We start from the raw sequence: 12,881 nt of genomic DNA, 5'->3' as shown, positions 1-12,881 counted from the left end.
AAACGTAAACTCATCAAAAAAAAAAAAGTGTATACCAATGAGAAGTGAACCCCGTCGCTGGAGGTATGTAGTTATTGATTTTCTTTACGCACTTGTTCATGTTGAGGTTGAATCTAATACAAAGTCAAAAATGTTCTACTGTTATGAAATTGTAAAGTTCAGGATTTTCTTCTACCTTGTGCAATTGATGCAGTCCTGCGGCTCTTGCCTTTGATAGTGTACCTTGATTTTATTTGTCAGGTAATTGCTATCTCTTTAGTCTCAATATTTGGCCTGTAGAGTGGGGTAATGTAGCTTATGATCAGCAAAATCTGGAAAGTGCAATAAAAATGAAATTTAGAGCCGTGAGTTTTTATCAAAACATAATCCACTATAGTTGTAAATCAAGTGATTTTCCCATTCTATGCACAAACACTATCATTATCAGCAAATCAAAACCACTTGAGCTTTTTAGCAAATGGATTAATTACTTTTGGTGCAAACGAAGCCGTAAGAGCAGTTGAGTTAATCATATTATGAAGAAGGATGATTCCGAGATTGTCATGCCTATCTAGTGACTTAGGTATAATAAAAACAAAAGAAACAAAAGAAACAGTAGAAATACTTACTCCCCCATTAGCAAGAGCAATAGGGATTAACAGATTCCATAAACCCCGACAGTGGATTACATAGAAAAACCAACAATAATTGATAGAAGTTTAGGAAAAGAGGCAAGTGGCCCTGCAGAACCATAACATGCGACATCCCATCCGGAAATACTAAGCAATAAACAAAGAAGAACACATACTCCTCAAGACCTCAACTGGATCAGTTCTTCTTCTTCAGGCTTCTCCTCTGAAACTCGTCTACACCCAGTATTCTGGAAAAAAAAATTTTAAAAATTTTAAAAACAAAAATCCGTCAATCTCAATCACAGATTCACAAGCATACACAAATTAAAAATTAAAAATTACTTACCCCGTGATTAAAAATCTAAAATTGTTCATCTAATTTTCTTCACACCGGAATTAGAAAATAGGCAAAAACGAAGAGACCCAGTTAACAGACGGAGTAATACAGTTTGAATCGTTTGATGTGAAGGTTAAGTGGTTAACAGAGAAGAAGTGAAGAAGTTCTTCTCCTTCTCGGAGAGAGGAGACGAGAAAAAACAGAAGAAAGGGAACTGAAACCTAACGCCTAACCTATTATGTTAGCTTATATACCCCCTTTAATCTAACGACTGATACGGATCCCTTATCCCATAAATCTAACGGTTATGATTATTCGGAACTTCAGTCCGGTACGGGACGATTCTTATATTGGACCGCATACCTATACCCACAGACCTCGGTTCCTATTTTTTGAATCGGACCCGTATCTTGTACCTCGATTCGGTCCAAAATCAAATGCGATTCCATCAGTTCCGGTTCGGTCCGGCGGTCCGGCTCAGTTCCTGTTCACCCTTACTTTTTTCTAATTCTCTCTTAATCCTCTTTTTGCTGCGACTTAATTCTCGCCGAATCTCTCCAGTTTTCTTCGATAAACATTCATTGAGAATTCAAGTGACAATCTCGAGTTTTCGTCGAAATCGTTAATCTCATTTTGATTCAGGTAGGATTCAACTGGTTTCCTCTCTAGTATCTTCGTCGAAATCACAATTTCAGTATATCTTCTTCCTTCACGCCACATAAAAGAATACGAACCCTAAATTTCTTTCGTAGTCAGAAGCAGAAGTAGTTTCAAAAGAGGATTACCATTCCGATGAGAACAAGGTTGCAGTAGTTAAGGTAACATTGAATCTACTCTTTCTATTATTACATCTATAAATAAATTCTATTGATTTTTGTCTAGGGTTTTGATTTTGTCTTATAAATAGATCATGAAATTGAGCATCTATGTATTGAAAGAACTGCACAGAGATTGAATTAATCGAATTGAATTACCTTTCGTGCATTGAGATTTTTGTTTAGAGGAATTTGGGTTTTGTTTTTTTGTTTTTAAGGTAATGTAATCAAACTGAATTGATCATGTCGGGGTAGTGGTTAACTTATTCGTCTCTAATTTACGTTGATTACTGAATGACCCTGGTTGTGTATGGGTTTTCGGTGATTGCTATCATTCTTATTTGACTGCAACTCCTATCCTTAAATTGGTTTACTGAATGACCCTGAAATTCTAAGTTGCGTTTTATAGACCTTCCAAGGTAGGTGTCTCAATTGTGTAGAATTTGATTTTCCTCAATTGTGTGGTGTTTTTATATGCAGAGGCGCTGACCACATTGAATATGACACTAGATCCTGTATTTGGATATGTTTTTATACCTGAAATTTTCATGAATCTGCTTATGTAGTAAGAAGACTGGTATCCAATTTACTTCTCTTAAAATCTTGTTTAATAACATCATGTACTGATGGACTGGTTACTGTCTGAGACACACCTTGAGTAAGTTGTAATTACTGGGGCAGTAGGTTACACCCTATGGAGTTGTTGAGGGATTAGGTACTTAGGAATGATAATCTCTTACAAGCGTATAAGAATTCGTTGGAGAAATGGGAGAGTTCTAGAGTCAACTTGTCACCAATTAGAGAGTCAAAAACTGATTCATAGTAGAGCTCACATGCAAGAAAGATTTGATAGATTGCTAACAACTTCTGAATGTGAATGAGAAGAATGGAAGATCCTTCATTGTTCGCCAGAGGTAGATTATCAACTGCTGGTCAATTAACTAACTGTGATAGTTGAAGTAAACAAACTAGCATTCTAAGTTTAGTTTTTCCCACTACTTAAGTTTGATTGTTTCATAAATGGAGCCACTATTCGTACACTTAAGAAAAACATGTAATTAAGCAGTGCCATAAGATAAGAACAATAGGGCTTTGAGAAGGAGTGCGACTCCTTCCGGTAGTTGGGCTCGAAGGAAACTGCCATTCTTTTTTATTCGAAGGAAACTCCCCGAGTCTATTATACTCTCATCGGCCATATATCTCATGCTTTTATGGCGGCACAAAATCATTAATCCTGAAACATAAGATTGACATGGAAGCATAAAGAACCAACCTTCATGATACGACAGTACACAAAACGCACACGAGATGCGGTATATCATAAGCAAAAATTGCATACAAATAACATAAAACATAAAAGGCCATTCATCTTACTAGTGTCAAAATCTCCCGACGTACCGCCTGGGGCACGGTCATCATGATTGCTCACTCTTTACTGTCTTGTTGGTCCAATAGTCGAGGGTGCATAATTGTTTCATTTCATTATCGAATTCATAATCACTGGTCAATATAGATTCATATCTCGTACGCAGCTAGACTTTGCATTTTCTTAGTTTTTTTCCATGAGTTTTTCCTTACTACTACATGATATAGTAAGGAGCTAAATGCCGATAGATACTTATAGCAAGACTCATCTTTAGGAAACAGATAATGCTATCCTCTGGTTGACCTTCCTTTTGGGGCTAGTCGAGTGGAAGTCAATCCATCACCAATATAAGCCCAGGACTTATAAATAAACGAAGAGTTCACTAGCACCAGGCTAGAGAATATAATATGAATTACTGTGGCTACTTTGCTACTTTGTCTTGGGGAATTCTAGTTGCAAATTCTAATCTAGTTTCAATGCATTTTTCATGAATTCGAATTAAAGTTACGTTCTTAAGTTCAAGTTTTTATGTGATTATTTAAGAATGATTTCCTTTTCACTTAATGCTTTTGTATATATCTTATTTCTGGTTTCAGTAGGCTCTTTGCATTAGTGACAAGATGTCTACCAGGAAACGTCGTGTGGCTGATGCTCCTGCAGCTGAAAAGGAGGATGAAGGAAATATGTCTGATACTCCTTACGAGGTTAGCTAGGTTTTCCCTCAGATATGTTGTTTTATATCACGGCATTCTTGAATTTTAAGGATACAGGGTTTTTCATAAGTTGAAAGTAATTGGGGTGCGAATATGGAGCTATGCTTTTCTGTTTTCGAGATCTTTTGTTGAGTTTCATTAGTTTTTGTTTCCTCTCCTTCTCTTTCGAGTAGCATTTTATACTATCAATTTTCTGTTTTAGCTAACTTGTATTTTTGTGTTTTGCAGTTACTTGGAGCAACATCTGCAATGATTGATCCACCTCCTAAAAGACCTAGAGGTCGCCCACCTAAGCCCAAATCTACTTCAGTCAGTTCATTAAAGAAGAAAACCGAAGAGCCAAAACCAGTAGGTCGACCTAAGAAGGCTCCTAAAAGACCAGGTAGACCGCCGAAGCCAGCAAAGCCTGTCAATGTTGAAGAAGGTGGCTCTGATGCTGCTGCTGATATAAACAACGAGTTGCATGCTCAGATTTATGCCCTAAATTCCAAGCTTCAGGTAAATTTTCTGTAGCACCATCTAGCTCTACCCTAGAATGCGTTACACGGATACTTCAAATGTAAGCCCGTGTCCCATGTCCATACGTATGGACACGGATACTGACACTGACACTTGTTGGTCACAGCTCCAATTCTAAGTGATTAAAAAATTATTACTTTACTCACATAAAATACTTCTGTGGTAGTAAATAGAAGGCTCAAGTTAGAAAAACCCAATGAGCTTGCCACATATGTGATTCTAATTAGAGCACACGTTAGCAAGCCTACTAGCCATCACAAAAGATGTTGTACCGTCTTTGGATGAGCCTGGTTTAGATCCTTCCTCTTTTGATGAAGAGAATGCAACTGTTGAGGTCTAAGACCATTTGCAATCCCGTCACTTGTATTCATATTGAAGTAAGACCTTAGTACTGGTTTATTATGACCAACTTTCTAAAGCAATATAATCAAAAATCTAAGGATGTAATATAGTATTGTCTGCAAAGCTACACTTTTGTTCGCGAGAGTTCTCACTTATGAACGGACAATTAACATTAGAATTGTGTCATCATTTATATTTCTGTATATCTTTTATTAGTAATATTTTCATTATATGTACTACTGCCTGTCCTCGTATCATGAATTTCTAGAATTGCCGTGGCGGTTTCCATGTAACGCAGACCCTAGGTATTTCTCGACATTGCTGCAAACTTGGTAATCAAAGTCTGTTTTGTTTTGTAGGTTGCTGATTCGAAGGTTGCAGAGTTACTGATGCAGTCAGAAACACGGGAAGAAGTGATTCGCAACTTAGAAGAAGAGCTTAGCGAGACAGAGAAAATACGTAAAAAGCTTCATAATGAAATAATGGTAACGTTTGTTCTTTTTTTTCTTCAGTCGAATTACAAGTTTAAAATTTCCTTTTACTAACTATACGTCTAAATTGGATTCAGTTGCTTAAAGGCAAAGTACGTGTTTATTGTCGAGTACGACCTTTTATACCTGATAACCGTCTAGATAACAGAATGAGTACGATAACATACCCTAAATCAATGGAGTTTAAAGGCTGCAGCCTCGAGTTAATGCATAAGGATCAGAAGTGTAGGTTTAAGTTTGATAAGGTATTTAGCGAGGAGGCATCCCAAGAAGATGTATTCGTAGAGGTTTCGCCATTGATACAGAGTGCACTTGATGGCGATAAGGTGAGTCTTAATGTGTTTTGCTGGTCAGGTATGAATACATTGCCTGCTCATTCATTTAGGAATTCTTTATTATTACGATCATGGATTGCATTCTTAATAACAGGTGCACTCTTTTTAGAAGGAAATCCTCCCAGACTTAAATGAACTTTTGTCCTCGGAGTTTTGTCAAGCTTCTTTTGAAAAATGTCGTTGTCTTACTCGTTGTGACTGCTTCTGCGTAGTTTTGTGATCCTTGCATTTTTTGTAATGATTTACTAATGTGCTTCCCTTGTAAGATTTCGGGTTTATGGTCTAAAATAAAGTCGAACAACTTCGTGTTTGTAGATTTGTGTTTTTGCCTATGGTCAGACTGCGTCTGGCAAGACTTACACAATGATGGGTAGGGCAGAACCTGGAAAAGACAGAGGATTGATACCTCGTTCATTGGAGCAGATATTTAAATGTAGCCACGAACTTGAATCCAAGGGATGGGTCTATACAATAAAGGTTTAAAAGTCATTCATCTGTCCATTTTTTTACATTAATTTTTTTAGTTTCTTTGAATTGTTCTATGAATATTTCGTTTTTGTATGTCTCTATTTGAATTCGGAATTGCTGGTGTATATGATTATTTTGTTCTGTTTTGAAGCTGTCCATTCTAGAACTACATTTGAAGACAATAAGAGATTTGCTAGTACCACTGCCTGCTAGAGCAAGGCGGAAGAGCCGCTCCGATGCAGATAAATGCTGCACAATACATGAAGACAGAGATGGGAATTATCATGTTTCCAACCTGACTGTTGTCGAAATTTCTGGTCTTGAAGATGGTCTTGAAGATGTTCTGGATTCCCATCTCTGTCTTCATGTATTGTGCAGCATTTATCTGCATCGGAGCGGCTCTTCCGCCTTGCTCTAGCAGGCAGTGGTACTAGCAAATCTCTTATTGTCTTCAAATGTAGTTCTAGAATGGACAGCTTCAAAACAGAACAAAATAACATCATATACACCAGCAATTCCGAATTCAAATAAGACATACAAAAACGAAATATTCATAGAACAATTCAAAGAAACTAAAAAAATTAATGTAAAAAAAATGGACAGATGAATGACTTTTAAACCTTTATTGTATAGACCCATCCCTTGGATTCAAGTTCGTGGCTACATTTAAATATCTGCTCCAATGAACGAGGTATCAATCCTCTGTCTTTTCCAGGTTCTGCCCTACCCATCATTGTGTAAGTCTTGCCAGACGCAGTCTGACCATAGGCAAAAACACAAATCTACAAACACGAAGTTGTTCGACTTTATTTTAGACCATAAACCCGAAATCTTAAAGGGAAGCACATTAGTAAATCATTACAAAAAATGCAAGGATCACAAAACTACGCAGAAGCAGTCACAACGAGTAAGACAACGACATTTTTCAAAAGAAGCTTGACAAAACTCCGAGGACAAAAGTTCATTTAAGTCTGGGAGGATTTCTTCTAAAAAGAGTGCACCTGTTATTAAGAATGCAATCCATGATCGTAATAATAAAGAATTCCTAAATGAATGAGCAGGCAATGTATTCATACCTGACCAGCAAACACATTAAGACTCACCTTATCGCCATCAAGTGCACTCTGTATCAATGGCGAAACCTCTACGAATACATCTTCTTGGGATGCCTCCTCGCTAAATACCTTATCAAACTTAAACCTACACTTCTGATCCTTATGCATTAACTCGAGGCTGCAGCCTTTAAACTCCATTGATTTAGGGTATGTTATCGTACTCATTCTGTTATCTAGACGGTTATCAGGTATAAAAGGTCGTACTCGACAATAAACACGTACTTTGCCTTTAAGCAACTGAATCCAATTTAGACGTATAGTTAGTAAAAGGAAATTTTAAACTTGTAATTCGACTGAAGAAAAAAAAGAACAAACGTTACCATTATTTCATTATGAAGCTTTTTACGTATTTTCTCTGTCTCGCTAAGCTCTTCTTCTAAGTTGCGAATCACTTCTTCCCGTGTTTCTGACTGCATCAGTAACTCTGCAACCTTCGAATCAGCAACCTACAAAACAAAACAGACTTTGATTACCAAGTTTGCAGCAATGTCGAGAAATACCTAGGGTCTGCGTTACATGGAAACCGCCACGGCAATTCTAGAAATTCATGATACGAGGACAGGCAGTAGTACATATAAATGAAAATATTACTAATAAAAGATATACAGAAATATAAATGATGACACAATTCTAATGTTAATTGTCCGTTCATAAGTGAGAACTCTCGCGAACAAAAGTGTAGCTTTGCAGACAATACTATATTACATCCTTAGATTTTTGATTATATTGCTTTAGAAAGTTGGTCATAATAAACCAGTACTAAGGTCTTACTTCAATATGAATACAAGTGACGGGATTGCAAATGGTCCTAGACCTCAACAGTTGCATTCTCTTCATCAAAAGAGGAAGGATCTAAACCAGGCTCATCCAAAGACGGTACAACATCTTTTGTGATGGCTAGTAGGCTTGCTAACGTGTGCTCTAATTAGAATCACATATGTGGCAAGCTCATTGGGTTTTTCTAACTTGAGCCTTCTATTTACTACCACAGAAGTATTTTATGTGAGTAAAGTAATAATTTTTTAATCACTTAGAATTGGAGCTGTGACCAACAAGTGTCAGTGTCAGTATCCGTGTCCATACGTATGGACATGGGACACGGGCTTACATTTGAAGTATCCGTGTAACGCATTCTAGGGTAGAGCTAGATGGTGCTACAGAAAATTTACCTGAAGCTTGGAATTTAGGGCATAAATCTGAGCATGCAACTCGTTGTTTATATCAGCAGCAGCATCAGAGCCACCTTCTTCAACATTGACAGGCTTTGCTGGCTTCGGCGGTCTACCTGGTCTTTTAGGAGCCTTCTTAGGTCGACCTACTGGTTTTGGCTCTTCGGTTTTCTTCTTTAATGAACTGACTGAAGTAGATTTGGGCTTAGGTGGGCGACCTCTAGGTCTTTTAGGAGGTGGATCAATCATTGCAGATGTTGCTCCAAGTAACTGCAAAACACAAAAATACAAGTTAGCTAAAACAGAAAATTGATAGTATAAAATGCTACTCGAAAGAGAAGGAGAGGAAAACAAAAACTAATGAAACTCAACAAAAGATCTCGAAAACAGAAAAGCATAGCTCCATATTCGCACCCCAATTACTTTCAACTTATGAAAAACCCTGTATCCTTAAAATTCAAGAATGCCGTGATATAAAACAACATATCTGAGGGAAAACCTAGCTAACCTCGTAAGGAGTATCAGACATATTTCCTTCATCCTCCTTTTCAGCTGCAGGAGCATCAGCCACACGACGTTTCCTGGTAGACATCTTGTCACTAATGCAAAGAGCCTACTGAAACCAGAAATAAGATATATACAAAAGCATTAAGTGAAAAGGAAATCATTCTTAAATAATCACATAAAAACTTGAACTTAAGAACGTAACTTTAATTCGAATTCATGAAAAATGCATTGAAACTAGATTAGAATTTGCAACTAGAATTCCCCAAGACAAAGTAGCAAAGTAGCCACAGTAATTCATATTATATTCTCTAGCCTGGTGCTAGTGAACTCTTCGTTTATTTATAAGTCCTGGGCTTATATTGGTGATGGATTGACTTCCACTCGACTAGCCCCAAAAGGAAGGTCAACCAGAGGATAGCATTATCTGTTTCCTAAAGATGAGTCTTGCTATAAGTATCTATCGGCATTTAGCTCCTTACTATATCATGTAGTAGTAAGGAAAAACTCATGGAAAAAAACTAAGAAAATGCAAAGTCTAGCTGCGTACGAGATATGAATCTATATTGACCAGTGATTATGAATTCGATAATGAAATGAAACAATTATGCACCCTCGACTATTGGACCAACAAGACAGTAAAGACTCTTTACTGTCTTGTTGGTCCAATAGTCGAGGGTGCATAATTGTTTCATTTCATTATCGAATTCATAATCACTGGTCAATATAGATTCATATCTCGTACGCAGCTAGACTTTGCATTTTCTTAGTTTTTTTCCATGAGTTTTTCCTTACTACTACATGATATAGTAAGGAGCTAAATGCCGATAGATACTTATAGCAAGACTCATCTTTAGGAAACAGATAATGCTATCCTCTGGTTGACCTTCCTTTTGGGGCTAGTCGAGTGGAAGTCAATCCATCACCAATATAAGCCCAGGACTTATAAATAAACGAAGAGTTCACTAGCACCAGGCTAGAGAATATAATATGAATTACTGTGGCTACTTTGCTACTTTGTCTTGGGGAATTCTAGTTGCAAATTCTAATCTAGTTTCAATGCATTTTTCATGAATTCGAATTAAAGTTACGTTCTTAAGTTCAAGTTTTTATGTGATTATTTAAGAATGATTTCCTTTTCACTTAATGCTTTTGTATATATCTTATTTCTGGTTTCAGTAGGCTCTTTGCATTAGTGACAAGATGTCTACCAGGAAACGTCGTGTGGCTGATGCTCCTGCAGCTGAAAAGGAGGATGAAGGAAATATGTCTGATACTCCTTACGAGGTTAGCTAGGTTTTCCCTCAGATATGTTGTTTTATATCACGGCATTCTTGAATTTTAAGGATACAGGGTTTTTCATAAGTTGAAAGTAATTGGGGTGCGAATATGGAGCTATGCTTTTCTGTTTTCGAGATCTTTTGTTGAGTTTCATTAGTTTTTGTTTTCCTCTCCTTCTCTTTCGAGTAGCATTTTATACTATCAATTTTCTGTTTTAGCTAACTTGTATTTTTGTGTTTTGCAGTTACTTGGAGCAACATCTGCAATGATTGATCCACCTCCTAAAAGACCTAGAGGTCGCCCACCTAAGCCCAAATCTACTTCAGTCAGTTCATTAAAGAAGAAAACCGAAGAGCCAAAACCAGTAGGTCGACCTAAGAAGGCTCCTAAAAGACCAGGTAGACCGCCGAAGCCAGCAAAGCCTGTCAATGTTGAAGAAGGTGGCTCTGATGCTGCTGCTGATATAAACAACGAGTTGCATGCTCAGATTTATGCCCTAAATTCCAAGCTTCAGGTAAATTTTCTGTAGCACCATCTAGCTCTACCCTAGAATGCGTTACACGGATACTTCAAATGTAAGCCCGTGTCCCATGTCCATACGTATGGACACGGATACTGACACTGACACTTGTTGGTCACAGCTCCAATTCTAAGTGATTAAAAAATTATTACTTTACTCACATAAAATACTTCTGTGGTAGTAAATAGAAGGCTCAAGTTAGAAAAACCCAATGAGCTTGCCACATATGTGATTCTAATTAGAGCACACGTTAGCAAGCCTACTAGCCATCACAAAAGATGTTGTACCGTCTTTGGATGAGCCTGGTTTAGATCCTTCCTCTTTTGATGAAGAGAATGCAACTGTTGAGGTCTAAGACCATTTGCAATCCCGTCACTTGTATTCATATTGAAGTAAGACCTTAGTACTGGTTTATTATGACCAACTTTCTAAAGCAATATAATCAAAAATCTAAGGATGTAATATAGTATTGTCTGCAAAGCTACACTTTTGTTCGCGAGAGTTCTCACTTATGAACGGACAATTAACATTAGAATTGTGTCATCATTTATATTTCTGTATATCTTTTATTAGTAATATTTTCATTTATATGTACTACTGCCTGTCCTCGTATCATGAATTTCTAGAATTGCCGTGGCGGTTTCCATGTAACGCAGACCCTAGGTATTTCTCGACATTGCTGCAAACTTGGTAATCAAAGTCTGTTTTGTTTTGTAGGTTGCTGATTCGAAGGTTGCAGAGTTACTGATGCAGTCAGAAACACGGGAAGAAGTGATTCGCAACTTAGAAGAAGAGCTTAGCGAGACAGAGAAAATACGTAAAAAGCTTCATAATGAAATAATGGTAACGTTTGTTCTTTTTTTTCTTCAGTCGAATTACAAGTTTAAAATTTCCTTTTACTAACTATACGTCTAAATTGGATTCAGTTGCTTAAAGGCAAAGTACGTGTTTATTGTCGAGTACGACCTTTTATACCTGATAACCGTCTAGATAACAGAATGAGTACGATAACATACCCTAAATCAATGGAGTTTAAAGGCTGCAGCCTCGAGTTAATGCATAAGGATCAGAAGTGTAGGTTTAAGTTTGATAAGGTATTTAGCGAGGAGGCATCCCAAGAAGATGTATTCGTAGAGGTTTCGCCATTGATACAGAGTGCACTTGATGGCGATAAGGTGAGTCTTAATGTGTTTTGCTGGTCAGGTATGAATACATTGCCTGCTCATTCATTTAGGAATTCTTTATTATTACGATCATGGATTGCATTCTTAATAACAGGTGCACTCTTTTTAGAAGGAAATCCTCCCAGACTTAAATGAACTTTTGTCCTCGGAGTTTTGTCAAGCTTCTTTTGAAAAATGTCGTTGTCTTACTCGTTGTGACTGCTTCTGCGTAGTTTTGTGATCCTTGCATTTTTTGTAATGATTTACTAATGTGCTTCCCTTGTAAGATTTCGGGTTTATGGTCTAAAATAAAGTCGAACAACTTCGTGTTTGTAGATTTGTGTTTTTGCCTATGGTCAGACTGCGTCTGGCAAGACTTACACAATGATGGGTAGGGCAGAACCTGGAAAAGACAGAGGATTGATACCTCGTTCATTGGAGCAGATATTTAAATGTAGCCACGAACTTGAATCCAAGGGATGGGTCTATACAATAAAGGTTTAAAAGTCATTCATCTGTCCATTTTTTTTACATTAATTTTTTTAGTTTCTTTGAATTGTTCTATGAATATTTCGTTTTTGTATGTCTCTATTTGAATTCGGAATTGCTGGTGTATATGATGTTATTTTGTTCTGTTTTGAAGCTGTCCATTCTAGAACTACATTTGAAGACAATAAGAGATTTGCTAGTACCACTGCCTGCTAGAGCAAGGCGGAAGAGCCGCTCCGATGCAGATAAATGCTGCACAATACATGAAGACAGAGATGGGAATTATCATGTTTCCAACCTGACTGTTGTCGAAATTTCTGGTCTTGAAGATGGTCTTGAAGATGTTCTGGATTCCCATCTCTGTCTTCATGTATTGTGCAGCATTTATCTGCATCGGAGCGGCTCTTCCGCCTTGCTCTAGCAGGCAGTGGTACTAGCAAATCTCTTATTGTCTTCAAATGTAGTTCTAGAATGGACAGCTTCAAAACAGAACAAAATAACATCATATACACCAGCAATTCCGAATTCAAATAAAGACATACAAAAACGAAATATTCATAGAACAATTCAAAGAAACTAAAAAAATTAATGTAAAAAAAATGGACAGATGAATGACTTTTAAACCTTTATTGTATAGACCCAT

General features: G+C 37.1%; 3 protein-coding genes across 6 annotated transcripts; 2 read left to right on the top strand and 1 right to left on the bottom strand.

Annotated features, from left to right (window-relative positions):
• The first annotated feature begins 1,671 nt into the window (after nucleotides 1-1,671).
• Nucleotides 1,672-6,471, top strand: LOC113322881 (kinesin-like protein KIN-14H). 3 transcript variants are annotated; one of them, XM_026571069.1, is made up of 7 exons: nucleotides 1,672-1,766; nucleotides 3,729-3,833; nucleotides 4,071-4,340; nucleotides 5,063-5,188; nucleotides 5,272-5,520; nucleotides 5,845-6,006; nucleotides 6,149-6,471. In XM_026571069.1, the coding sequence occupies exons 2-7, from the start codon at nucleotides 3,750-3,752 to the stop codon at nucleotides 6,413-6,415; spliced, it is 1,158 nt and encodes a 385-aa protein (XP_026426854.1). In that variant the 5' UTR covers nucleotides 1,672-1,766; nucleotides 3,729-3,749; the 3' UTR covers nucleotides 6,416-6,471. The 3 variants fall into 3 exon arrangements, with proteins under 3 accessions (XP_026426854.1, XP_026426851.1, XP_026426862.1); XM_026571066.1 differs by having other exon boundaries at nucleotides 3,726-3,833; XM_026571077.1 differs by lacking the exon at nucleotides 6,149-6,471 and having other exon boundaries at nucleotides 3,726-3,833; nucleotides 5,624-5,954.
• An 884-nt stretch (nucleotides 6,472-7,355) lies between these two features.
• LOC113322899 (high mobility group protein HMGI-C-like) lies at nucleotides 7,356-8,902 on the bottom strand. The gene is made up of 3 exons (XM_026571084.1): nucleotides 8,790-8,902; nucleotides 8,282-8,551; nucleotides 7,356-7,558 (listed from the first exon to the last, which is right to left on the bottom strand). Exons 1-3 carry the CDS (start codon nucleotides 8,871-8,873, stop codon nucleotides 7,373-7,375), a joined length of 540 nt encoding a protein of 179 aa, XP_026426869.1. The 5' UTR covers nucleotides 8,874-8,902; the 3' UTR covers nucleotides 7,356-7,372.
• A 1,057-nt stretch (nucleotides 8,903-9,959) lies between these two features.
• On the top strand, nucleotides 9,960-12,855 carry LOC113322864 (kinesin-like protein KIN-14H). 2 transcript variants are annotated; one of them, XM_026571042.1, is made up of 6 exons: nucleotides 9,960-10,072; nucleotides 10,311-10,580; nucleotides 11,304-11,429; nucleotides 11,513-11,761; nucleotides 12,086-12,247; nucleotides 12,393-12,855. In XM_026571042.1, exons 1-6 carry the CDS (start codon nucleotides 9,989-9,991, stop codon nucleotides 12,657-12,659), a joined length of 1,158 nt encoding a protein of 385 aa, XP_026426827.1. In that variant the 5' UTR covers nucleotides 9,960-9,988; the 3' UTR covers nucleotides 12,660-12,855. The 2 variants fall into 2 exon arrangements, with proteins under 2 accessions (XP_026426827.1, XP_026426835.1); XM_026571050.1 differs by lacking the exon at nucleotides 12,393-12,855 and having other exon boundaries at nucleotides 11,865-12,195.
• Nucleotides 12,856-12,881: the final 26 nt, after the last annotated feature.

The sequence above is a fragment of the Papaver somniferum genome, chromosome 1 (assembly GCF_003573695.1).
Source record: "Papaver somniferum cultivar HN1 chromosome 1, ASM357369v1, whole genome shotgun sequence".
NCBI classification, from domain to species: Eukaryota; Viridiplantae; Streptophyta; class Magnoliopsida; order Ranunculales; family Papaveraceae; genus Papaver; species Papaver somniferum.
The sequence above is the reverse complement of the archived record's forward strand: the minus strand, read 5'-3'. Positions and strand labels throughout refer to the sequence as shown.

Coding starts and splice junctions, on each gene's coding strand:
- LOC113322899 (XM_026571084.1), bottom strand. CDS start 8,873: ATGTCTACCAGGAAACGTCGTGTGGCTGATGCTCCTGCAGCTGAAAAG. Junction 8,552..8,789: donor TGTCTGATACTCCTTACGAG/GTTAGCTAGGTT, acceptor TGTGTTTTGCAG/TTACTTGGAGCAACATCTGC. Junction 7,559..8,281: donor CCCTAAATTCCAAGCTTCAG/GTAAATTTTCTG, acceptor TTTGTTTTGTAG/GTTGCTGATTCGAAGGTTGC.
- LOC113322881 (XM_026571069.1), top strand. CDS start 3,750: ATGTCTACCAGGAAACGTCGTGTGGCTGATGCTCCTGCAGCTGAAAAG. Junction 3,834..4,070: donor TGTCTGATACTCCTTACGAG/GTTAGCTAGGTT, acceptor TGTGTTTTGCAG/TTACTTGGAGCAACATCTGC. Junction 5,521..5,844: donor GTGCACTTGATGGCGATAAG/GTGAGTCTTAAT, acceptor TCGTGTTTGTAG/ATTTGTGTTTTTGCCTATGG.
- LOC113322864 (XM_026571042.1), top strand. CDS start 9,989: ATGTCTACCAGGAAACGTCGTGTGGCTGATGCTCCTGCAGCTGAAAAG. Junction 10,581..11,303: donor CCCTAAATTCCAAGCTTCAG/GTAAATTTTCTG, acceptor TTTGTTTTGTAG/GTTGCTGATTCGAAGGTTGC. Junction 11,762..12,085: donor GTGCACTTGATGGCGATAAG/GTGAGTCTTAAT, acceptor TCGTGTTTGTAG/ATTTGTGTTTTTGCCTATGG.